General features: G+C 49.2%; 1 protein-coding gene across 1 annotated transcript; it reads right to left on the bottom strand.

The window, feature by feature from the left end:
* Nucleotides 1-5,230: 5,230 nt before the first annotated feature.
* Nucleotides 5,231-7,796, bottom strand: LOC123148306 (B-cell receptor-associated protein 31). The gene is made up of 2 exons (XM_044567692.1): nucleotides 7,329-7,796; nucleotides 5,231-5,871 (listed from the first exon to the last, which is right to left on the bottom strand). Exons 1-2 carry the CDS (start codon nucleotides 7,627-7,629, stop codon nucleotides 5,504-5,506), a joined length of 669 nt encoding a protein of 222 aa, XP_044423627.1. The 5' UTR covers nucleotides 7,630-7,796; the 3' UTR covers nucleotides 5,231-5,503.
* Nucleotides 7,797-12,064: the final 4,268 nt, after the last annotated feature.

Here is a 12,064-nt window from a genome sequence, read left to right as displayed (position 1 = left end):
GGTACCGGCGGCCACCGCTCGCTCACCGTCGAGGTCGCTGGTTGCTGCAGCTTGCGCGCCACCGTCGGTGCTTGTGCCGACCTGCGCGATGCCGCTGGTGCTTGCTCCCTTGGGAGGTCGGGGTCAAGGGCGCCGTCGCCGCTGCTTCCTCTGCTGGGAGGGCGGGGTCAAGCATGTCGCCGCTTGTGACCGAGACGTGCGTCGTCATTGCCGCTTGCTCCGTCGGGAGGCAGGGGTCGCGCCCGAGCTGCCTGCCGCCGCGCGGCCGCCGCTTGCTACGCTTGCACCCGAGCTGCGCGTCGGGGTCGTAAACGGGAAGGGAGGTGGCGGCGCTGGGAGGGCGGGGGCGCGCCGGGAGGGAGGTGGCGGCGCACCGGAGGGAGGTGGAGGAGCAGGGAGAGGGTAGTTGTTTAGGGGAGAACTCTTTAGGGAGGGGAGGACGTTTTGGCAAAAAGACCGTTAGCCACATCAGCAAATGGTGGGCTCCATCTGTCATAATGGTCATCAAATGGGCTAAATCCATCAAGTAGTGTTTTCTGCAAAAGATTAGGCCAAGAATCAGTGTTTTCGGGCACAAATTCGTAGAAGAGTCTTTTCTGCAAACCTACGCTTCAATGTGGTGGCTTTTTTCAATTCACTCTTAGTCTGAAACTAAACATATAACTTGCCATGTTTGCATGGATGCTATCATATTTTCCGTGCATCTTTGGGTAAAGTCCAGTAAGGGAGTTTTGTTCTATGTCTTTAGTACTAGCATGCCATACCTTTATTTGCCATGATATGTTATTGTAGCATGTTGTTTGCTAGCTCTAAACATTGCTACCTGGTGTTGTTTTGACATGTTTAGTATTTTCTCTAAGTCTGTGAAGCTGATATCATGTGCATTTTTGCCATGCTATTTTAGGATTGTTCTAGTGAGTTACAGTAGGAGCTCGGTGTTCATGATTTGTAGAGCTTCATGTATACTTTACTTCCATGTGCTTTGTTGCTATGTTGGAGTGCTGTAGCATAGTTTCTTGATGTATCCTAAGTGCTATGGTGTTGTTAAGCGCAGATTTGCATCATTCTTGTTTTACTTGTCATTTGCAAACCGTGCATCCGTTTCCGGTGATCCTTATATGAATTTCGACCGAAATCACCCCATCTTTCCAGCGGAATACTTGGTTTGCCAAGTTTATGCCTTAATCATCATTTCCCTTCCGGAGTACCCATATGCATTGCACATCCTATCTTGCATTCCATGCCATGTCTTACATCATGTTGCTTGTGCATTGCACCGTGATTGATTGTTGTTCCGTTGCTTGTGTTCTTGTTTTGGGTAGAGTCGGGAGACGAGTTCGTGAACGAGGAACCTGTTGAGTACGCTTATGAGGAGCAAGCTTTCGACAACCCCGAGAACTTTGCAGGCAAGATGACCATTACCCTCGATACCACTTCTATCTTTGCTTGCTAGTTGTTCATTCTATCGCTTTGTCGCGCTACCTACCACTTGTTTATCATGTCTTTCATATTGCCATGTCAAGCCTCTAACCCACCTTCCTAGCAAACATTTGTTTGGCTAAGTTACCTCTTTTGCTCATCCCCTCTTATAGCGTTGCTAGTTGCAGGTGCCTTGCAGGTTGTTCCATGTTGGAACATGGATATGTTGGGATATCACAATATCTCTTATTTAATTAATGCATATATATACTTGTCAAAGGGTGGAAGGCTTGGCCTTTTGCTCGGTGTTTTGTTCCATTCTTACCGCCTTAGTTTCCGTCATACCGATGTTATGTTCCTTGATTTTGCGTCCCTAATACGGTGAGGGTTTATGGGCCCCTCTTGATAGTTTGCTTTGAATAAAACTCCTCCAGCAAGCCCCAACCTTGGTTTTACCATTTGCCTAATCACAACTAAAACTTGCATAGGGACTTTTCGGACCCCATGGACTTAATCAACCACCGGGCCAGTGCTCCACATGAGTGTTGGTCCAAACTAGAGCACTGTGCGGGGCCACCCCTTGGCAACTTAGGGTATTTGGTATACACCTGTACGCGTAGCTCATCCGGTGTATCCTGAGAACGAGATCGCTCTACTCCTATCAGGCTAGGTCGGTGCATCATGAGGTCTTGCTGGACTAGTTTTACCATTGTCGAAATATCTTATGCACCGGGATTCCGAGTCTGATCGGAGGGTCCCGCGATGGAGGATTGTCTCCGCGGATCGTGAGCTTGTCATGGGCTAAGTTGGGACACCCCTGCAGGGTTTAAACTTTCGAGTGCCGTGCCCGCGATTATGTGGCAGATGGGAATTTGCTAATATCCGGTTGTAGAGAACTTGGCACTTGACTTAATTAAAATGCGTCAATCGTGTGTGTAACCGTGATGGTCTCTTTTCGATGAGGTTCGAGAAGTGAACACGGTGGGGTTAGTTTGAACGTAAGTAGTTCAGGATCACTTCTTGATCACTTCTAGTTTCACGATCGTTGCGTAGTTTCTCATCTTACTCTTATATGCGTATGTTAGCCACCATATTTACTTAGTGCTTGCTGCAACTCCACCTCATCCTACCCATAAGCTTAAATAGTCTTGATCTCGTGGGTTTTGAGATTGCTGAGTCCTCGTGACTCACAGATACTACCAAAACAGTTGCAGGTGCCGATGATACCAGTGCATGTGATGCTACCGAACTCAAGTGGGAGTTTGACAAGGACCTTGGTCGTTACTACATGTCTTTTTCTGATGATTAGTAGTGGTGCCTAGTTGGGACGATCGGGGATCTAGTATTTGGGGTTATCTTCTTTTCTTTTGGATTTGTCCATAGTCGGACTATGTGTGTACTCTGGATGATGTATTGATTTATTTGATCATTGTGTGACGGGGTGATTGTAAGCCAACTATCTATTTATCCCTTTCTTGTTCATTACATGGGATTGTGTGAAGATGACCCTTCTTGCGACAAAACCACAATGCGGTTATGCCTCTAAGTCGTGCCTCGACACGTGGGATATATAGCCGCATTGTGAGCATTACAGCGAGGGTGATGCAAAAGGGCGAAAGCTTTATGTCGGCTTCGGTCGGCACTGGTGGCAGCGACGCCCTGTGGCGTCGGATCCCTCCTTGGAGGTGCAGTCGTGTGATGCATTGGTTCCTCGCCTACTTTGTTCATTCTCCGGGTGAAATCCTTTGATCCAGCTCCTGGATTGTATGATGATGGCGTCCTCGACGTTGTTACCACCTTGGTGGCATCTGTTTTGGAGACGCTGCTCGCCTGAGGTCTGGGATGTTGTTTTGCCGGTTTGAGGTTGATGGTGGTGGTGTGGTCGGTCTTGGGTCAATGGTAGTGTGTGTCGTGCTCGAGTGTCCTTTGTGTGTCTCTGCTAGGCCGTGCCTTACGACTACGCTGGTGGCACACAGATACTATGGCGTCGCCTTGGCTTCGCGTAACCTTTCGAATGTACCCTCGACACAGGTGGTGTCGTGGCGTTGTGCAGTCTCAGTTATGCGGCGGCTTTCGATGGCGTCGACGGTGCAGTGTCGTGGTTTGGTTTGCTAGATGATGCCCTTCGACTACATCGATGGCACAGAGGTGTTGTGGCGCCGTCTTGGCCTCGTGTGTCCCTTCGAATGCGCTCCATGACACATGGTGTCGCGGCGTTGTGCAGTCTCGGATGTACGAAGTCATTCAATTGTGTCAACGGTACAATGTCGTGGTTTGGTCTCGGCTGGTTGATGTCGTTAGATTACACCGGCGGTGCTCATCTTTGTGTTTTCCATCTTTGTTCTCCCATGCTATGTGTAGTGTTGGTGTGTGTGTCATTTTATGGTTATCTCTTCGCCCTGTGCCTCCTATAATTTTGGTTCACTTGCATCCTATCTTGCGATGGGCTGCAAAGCCTTGTAGGCAAATGAATGCAATTCAGATAAAAATATTCAAAAAAAATGGCCGCCAATTGAAATACCTAGAATAAATGAATGAAACACGTACAAGACTGTATCGTGCTTCCCTTGCTGTGTACTCTGTAGTGTGCTTCATGAGCTGCATGCATCTGAATCACACTTGCGCATGGGAAAATTAATCAATGCAGAACTAAGTGCAGGAATATTAGTTGGAACTGATCATAATACGTGTAAGAGCATCTTCAGCAGTAAGTGATTTTTTCAGTGTGGTACTGTTTCTAGCGGTTAGAGCAACTCCAACGGGCCGACATGAAAGGACGGTGCATTTGTTCGCTTTTTGTTTGTTTGGGTCCGCCGTCCGTCCAGCATCCGCCCTGTTTTAGATTTGAAACGGTAGTGCGCCCAACGCGCCGACCCATTTCATGTCCACATGTAATTTTTTTAAAAATGGCCGTGGCCATAGATCATGCCAGCAGCCATGTCTCATGCTGGCACCATGCCAGTGCCGGCATACAATGGCGGCTTTAAAAAATATCATCACACAGTTCATGCTGGTGCAATCGTCAGCGGCCGGCATACATGCCAGCACACAAAAAAGGGATGGGACTTGAGTTCGATCACGCCATCGCGCTCCCGTGGTCATACCAGCACACCCGCCGGCATAAAAAAAAGATGGCGCTCGCCGCCACGAGATCACTCATCGTTGAACTTGAGCATGTCGGCCTGCATCTTCCCGAACCACGACCTCTTCCTTGGCGACACGGTATTGAGATCCACCTTCATGATCTCCACCCGGGCGGCGGCGGCGAGGTCGAGCACGTCGTCGTCTATGGCGGGGGGTGGGACGGGAGCACGCACGAGCGGGAGGGTTTTGGGGGGAAATGGAGGAAAATGGTGGAGGCTACCACTGACCAACGGGCCTGAGGGGAGGAGAAGGCCCACGCTCGTCCGTTCCCGTGTCCGCGCCGACGCAAATCCGGCTCAAAAATGGGCCGAAAATGGGTTGGCAGACAGACGCCAAGCGGACGTGCGTCTGTTTGGATCGGCACTTTGGGCCGACTTTTGTGTCCGCGCCGACCCAAACGAACGTCAGCGGACAAAATAGGTCGCCCCGTTGGAGTTGCTCTTAACACACACACAAAAAAACTTTCTTGTTAAAATTGTGAGCTTTTTGATTTTAACATTTCTATAAAATCCAAACAATTTTTGAAATTCTCAAACATTTTTAAACATATACTCCCTCCAATCCAAAATAAGTGTTGCGGTCTTGAACTAAGGTTAGTTCAACCTTAGTTCAAAACTGCGACACTTACTATGGATCTGAGGGAGTAGATTATATGATGCTGAACGGCTAAGCGGAAAAATAGACATCACTAAAAACATTAGAACAGTGCACCACTTTAACAGCGGTTCACAAACTTAACTGCGTACTAGCATACATGTTTCACCATATTGTTCTGCAAGACAATAAAACCGATAAGAGAGGCATTACTAAATTAGCATGTCATCTGGGTATTAACATCCTAGGAAAGAGTAACCTCAACTTCGTTCCAAAAGCGACAGACAATTTCAAGCACGAAGTAGGTTCACGGTAGGATAATGTTCTACTAAAATACATTCTTCTCTCAGGAAGGATTGGAGAGCCTGAGATCAATTGACTGCAGCTGCTCCCGGAGATGTTGGTTATCCTCCAGGAGCCGGTCATATTCAAGCAGCAAGCTTTCAGATTGCTTTTGAATAGCAAGTGCCTTGTCCTCAGCAACATGGACCTCCTCGGTCTTCTCTTGTACTTGCAGCTTCAGTTTCTTCATCTCCTCGTTCAGAGTGGCAACCTCTTCCTGGTATTTCGCTATCTCCTGAGATCTTCCATGTTTTCCTTCCTCTAATGTTTTGTTCTGCTTCGATACAGCCTCGACATTCTTCTTTAGCCCACGTAGTTCTCTGATATATTGGTGGAGTCGGTCAATGACTAGAGCAAGAAACAAAGTGTAACCTGAAAAAATCACTCAGAACATTAGCATAGCCAAATAGGAGAACAGATATCATGCATCGTGGTAAGTACGAAGTGGATTTATTTTGGTACAGTTGAGAAATACAGTACGTTATATTATCTATAAACTGGAATTCACCTCCACACATCACTTTTCTAGTGAAGTTAGTAGCTGCGCTAACCTGAACGTATGTAACAGCAAGAGTGTGGCAATTCACCCCCAACCCCCGCCCCCCCACGTCACTTGTCTGACAAAGTTTGTAGTTGCGGTAATGAAACAGTTTCAGATTTGAACATAAGTAACATCACGCGTTTGGGAAGTGAGAAAATAAGTAACTTATAACATGGACACAAATACACTACTGAAGAAAGGTATTGGTATGGAAAAGGTGAACCTACTAATAACTCTTTTTATTCTGTTTCAGCAACACATACTACATCATAATAAACATACAATAAAAATCCAGAACATAATAAAAACTGATGTACTAGAACTTAACGAGTTGAGGAAACATGAAATAAAATCCCAACATAGACTTAACTAGCAGGAGAAACGAAAATTAAGCATTTGAATGGCACCATAAACTCTATGGGAGCAATTAGTTGCGCCAGAACTTAGGTGTAAATCAAGGATGATAGAAGTCAAGAAGAGACCTGTTGAATTTGGCCTGAATTTACAGGGCACAATAATCAAAAAATTCAAGCACATAAATCCACCCAATACAACAGTTGCACAATTCATAACTTAACCTTAACTATGATTAGCGGGGATTAAATCAGCGGATTCGGTAAAAAAAATAATAGGCCAATAAGAGAAACAATATCAAAGCCTAATGTTCAATCTCCCACATGGCTAGGATACTTGCACAACGAGCCTATGTCTACATCAAAAGCTAGTTCATTCATACAAAACAGATGGAGGAATAAGTTCGATACAGCCAGCCAATTGGAAACTATTGCTTGAAATTCTTAGTTATGGGGATTCTTCAAAACAAGACAAAACATGATCAAGCAGCGAGAATTTTCCATTTGTTCCCATGAATATATAAGTAAATGCTTGTAAAGTTCCATAATAATCCATATGGTTCCATCCCTTTGGTCATACGGAACTTTATTCCCAAACCTGAAACATACAAGAAATTTTGTGGTGAAAGAAAAAAAATGGCATACCCTAATCCAAAACCCATATCTCCATATCCTAATATCTATCTCAGATTGCAATTCCCCATCCAAACACCACCTTATACTGTTTAACCCCTCGCATCTTCTTCCTACCAATTTCAGTTACTTGCATGTTGCAATTTGAGCAAAGATCTGTATGAGATGGATCTGTACATCACCAAATCTCTCTACCGTCTCATACAAGGACGATACAAGCAAGACTAAAGCAGGCACATAGATACGATTTCCAGTCAAAACGCCGTAAGGGAGCAAGAGGGACGTGCGTCACCAAGACCTACCCATGAGGGACGCCTCGAGGAGGTGGCGCGAGAAGAGGACCTGGTCGGTGGGAGAGAGGGCGGCGCCGCCTCCAGCCTCGGGGTCCCCGGCGCGGGCGCTGATCTCGGCCATGCTGTAGAGCGTGGAGGCGAGGAGCGTGACGACGACGCCGGCGACGGTCTTGACGGCGACGGGCGCCCGGCGGCCGCGCTTGAGGCGGTCGAGACCCAGCATGGCGAGCTTCCGCAGCGGCGTCTTGAAGAGCAGCACCGTCGCCACGGCCGCCTCGGCGACGAGCACCACGAACAGGAGCTGGATCATCGTCGCCGGTGTGCTGGGTGCCTCCCCGCGTTGGTTGGATTCCACGGGATGGAGGTCGGGGAGGAATTTGGGAATCTGGGGTTTCTGAGTAGGAGCGACCCAAACCTCTGCCCCCTTTTCTTTGTCTACTAAAACGACCCTCTGTCGTCGGGCCCCCCGAGGTGGCTCTGCTACTGATGGCAGTGGTAGGACTGGCACGTATCTTCAGCACTAACGTTCTGTTCTGGCGAGTAAAATGCATATTTAGGGCATCTTCAACAGGACCCGTATATTTCCTCCCGTATTTATCCGCGAACACGAATGCTAGAGATCACCATTCAATCGTAGCCACCATTCAATCGACTTGGTAGGTAAGAACTTCCCCCAGAAGTTGCGGCGACGGGGAGAGCTTTGTCTCTAGCCCAGGTCCGTTTTGTTTGCTCCTCGCTCGCACGCGGGCATAGATTGGTTGGAGGAGCGCTGCCGCAAGCACGTGCTGCTAGCCACGGTCGTTAGATACATGAGCTTAGAGTATCTCCAGCCGCGTCTCCAACAAGCTCCCCGACGAATTTTTCACGTAGGCACCCAAAAATCAGCCTATTCGCGTTTTCAGGAGTCTATTTTTTGCTGGTTTGGGACGAAACTGGCGCCGACGGATTCAGGCCGAACTCAACGCGCTGGGTGGCGCCTGAGGACGCCGGGGCAAGCGATTTTGGCGCGAACGAACTGTGGACCCGCCGAGTTGGCGACACCCGCCTCGTTGTCCTCACAACACCTCGGTTTCCCGCGGGGAATCAATGCCAAGGCTGCCCGCCAGTCAGTCTTCCATTGATTCCTCACGGGCGGCGCGGCAACGCCCCCCATTCCCGCCACGCGTACACACGGCGCCCGGCCACTATAAAAGCAACACCCCCTCGCCTGTGGCCACACCCGCCAACAGCCGTCGTGCTCTGCCTCTCCGACGTGCTCTACCCCTCTCTCTCTCTCTCTCTCCCTATGCGCAGCCGCCGCCGACGTTCCTCCCCACTCTCCCCAAGCCCAGCTGCGACGATGGGCGAGCGATTCCTCGACGATGGGGCGGCGGCCAACGGCTTCGGCCGCCGCTCGCTGCATGAGTGGGAGGCGTACTTGCTGTTCGAGGCCAACATCCCGGCGCCTCCCGACATGCGCGCAGGACCGGGAGGGTGGAGGCTCAGCGCCGGCGGCGTTCCCATCCCCCCACTACCCGACGTCGTCGCGCGACGACCACTTCGCCGACGAGGTCGACCACGTGCGGGCGTCGCTAACGGAGGAGCAGCGGGTCCTCCCGCAGTACACCGCCGACAACCATGTGCGTGGGCGGCGTACTTCCAGCAGCGGCAGGCGCAGCGGTTGCCCTCCACCAACGGGGCATCGCCTGTGGTGGGGCGCCCCAGTCGCTCGCTTCACGCCGTTCTCTGGCACCTCGAGGGCAGGAATGACCCGCCGATGACGTATCCTGCCGCCCTGGTCCGGCACGACGGCCAATGGATGCCGAGGAGGACGGCGTCCTCTTCTTCCTCCTCCTCCTCCCGTGTAACACCCCGGATATGAATTACCCAATATGTACTCCAACTCTTGCCGTTTCCGGCGTTAAGTTATTTTATCTTCTCGGGTTCGGGTTTTTGTCTTCGTGTGTTGTTGTCGTTGTCATGCATCTCATATCATGTCATCATGTGCATTGTATTTGCATACATGTTCATCTCATGCATTCGAGCATTTCCCCCGTTGTCCGTTTTGCATTCCGGCGCTCCGTTCTTCTTCGGTGGTCATTTCTACCTTTCTTTCGTGTGTGGGGATTAAACATTTCCGGATTGGACCGAGACTTGCCAAGCGACCTTGGTTTACTACCGGTAGACCGCCTGTCAAGGTCCGTACCATTTGGACTTCGTTTGATGCTCCAACGGTTAACCGAGGGACCAAAAAGGCCTCGTGTGTGTTGCAGCCCAACACCTCTCCATTTTGGTCAAAAACCCACCAAAACCCTCTCCATTATCTTGAGTGTTCGATCACGATCGCGTGGCCGAAAACCGCACATCATTTGGACTCTCCTAGCTCCCTCTATGTCTATATATAGACCCCTCCTAAAAATTCGCGGTTCCACTCTCCCCCTAACCCTAGATCCATCCTCTGCCGCCGCTGGACACGTCCGGCCCCCACCGGACAAACCGCCACCGCCAACCGGGGCGCGCCACGTGGCGCGGGCGCCCCACATCGCCGCCGACACCCCGCGGGCCCGTGGCTGGCCCCCGCGGCCCGGGATCCGCCGCCGCCGCCCGGGGCTTCGTCTCCCTCCGCCCCGCCGCCTGGTTCATCGCCCCGCCGCCACCGGAAGTCCGACGCCGGCGCCACCACCTCGCCGTTCAAGACCCCGGCCGCCGCGCCACCGCAAGCCCTCACCGGCCGCCGCCTCCTCCCGGTGCCCCGTGCCTCGCCTCCGGCCAGATTCGGCCGCGGGAAGGCTGGATCCGAAGACCCTGACCTCGCCGGCCGCCGTCTTCGTCATCTCCGGCGAGATCCGCCACCGCCTCGTTTTGCGTGCCCGGGTCAACCCTAAACCGCGAGGTGGAATTTTCTTCTAAGTCCCCGATTCCCAGATCCATATGCCCTTGTTCATTGCATCGTAACTCCTCATCCGTAGCTCTGTTTTGGGCATATAGCATATCAAAATGTTCGTCTCAGAGAGCACATCATTTCATCTTATTGCATCTTTTTCATTTGAGTTCATCTTGATGCCCGAAATACTATTGGAAGAAGGCTATTTGAGATAATTGTCAGATCTGCTGCTCCAATTAGATATATTTGTCATTTTTGCCATGATTATTGTGTGCATGATATGCCCCTGAGCTCTACATGAGTTTTGATATATCTTTTGCCATCTATCCAGGGGTGCAATCCATGTATTTTTGTGATGTGTGTGGTGACTAGCACAAACTTGCAAAGTGGAGCATTCGTTAATGCTGATTTCAGGTACTTAGCATTTTCACTAAGTCCTTGAGCTGTTTATCTCAATATGCCATAAGTTCATATTGTTTCCTAGTGATCCGTGCCTCTTTTGAGGATAATAAATAAGGATGTTTTGATAATCTTGTAGTGCTCTATCCATCCATGTCTTTGTTTGCAATTATGGACCACCCTAGATTGAGTCAATCGAACTCTACTTTTGTCATTTCGTGAATCTGGGCAGATTGTCTACTTGTTAGCAATTTTGCCGAGGATGTTGTAGTTGATCCGCGCCTGCTATTCTATTGTTCTTGCCATGTCTAGCTTGTATAATGTGTATTCTTGATGGGTGTATGCTTAGATTGTCATGACTTGCTCTGTAGTGAGTGCATCGAGCTCATAAACATGCCTACTTGATATCTGTTTCAGCATGCTCCAGTTTTTACTAAGTCTGAGAACTGATTATGTTTTCGCCATGTTCACATGCTTGCAAATGTATTTTCTGATTCCTTTTGGCTCAAGGTCACTAAGGGACTTTTGTTAAGCTCTTTGAGTAGCTCCATGCCATGCTTTACTTTGCCATGTTCAGGTCCTGTAGCATATAGTTTTCATGCTCCAAAGTGGGCTACCTGATCAGAAATTCCAGACAAGTGTTAATTTCACTAAGTCTGAAATCTGTTTACCAAATGCATTTTTTCCATGCTTGTTTGAACCTGTTATTGGATGAATTGGCCGTAGTTCAGTGCTAGTCTTTTGTTAAGCATCATGAATGGATCCCTGCCATGTAATTTGTTGTCATGTTTGGGTGTTGTAGCATGTTCATCTTGTTGCATTTAGTTGGCCACTTGCTGTAAATCGCAGAACGTGGTCATATTTGAATTGCTTGCCATTTCCAAACCGTAACTCCGATTCCGGCGTTCTTTATATCGTTTTCAAGCGATTTCATCTCATCTTTCCAGTGGCACACTTGGATTTCCAAGTTGAGGCCAGGTTCTTTCATTCCTTGTCAAGTCTTAAATACGCATCGCATATTGCATCCCGCATAGCATACCATGTTTGCATCATATTGTTTGAGTTTGCACGTGGTTGATTGTGTCCTTGTTGCTTGTTTGTCTTGTTTGGGTAGAGCCGAGAGACGAGTTCGCTAACGAGGATCCCGTTGAGTTTGCTTTCGAGGATCCAGTCAACTCTGACAACTTCGCTGGCAAGATGATCATACCCTTGAAATCACTACTATCTTTGCTTTGCGAGATGCTCGCTCTTTTGCTATGCCTATGCTACGATGCCTACCATTTGCTTATCATGCCTCCCAAATTGCCATGTCTAACCTCTAACCCACCATGTCCTAGCAAACCGTTGATTGGCTATGTTACCGCTTTGCTCAGCCCCTCTTATAGCGTTGCTAGTTGCAGGTGAAGATTGGAGACCGTTCCTTGTTGGAATATTATTTACTTGTTGGGATATCATTATATTATTTTGTTATCTTGATGCATCT

This window comes from Triticum aestivum, chromosome 7A (assembly GCF_018294505.1).
Source record: "Triticum aestivum cultivar Chinese Spring chromosome 7A, IWGSC CS RefSeq v2.1, whole genome shotgun sequence".
Lineage (NCBI taxonomy): Eukaryota > Viridiplantae > Streptophyta > Magnoliopsida > Poales > Poaceae > Triticum > Triticum aestivum.
Note: the sequence above shows the minus strand (reverse complement) of the source record. Positions and strands in the feature narration are given on the sequence as shown.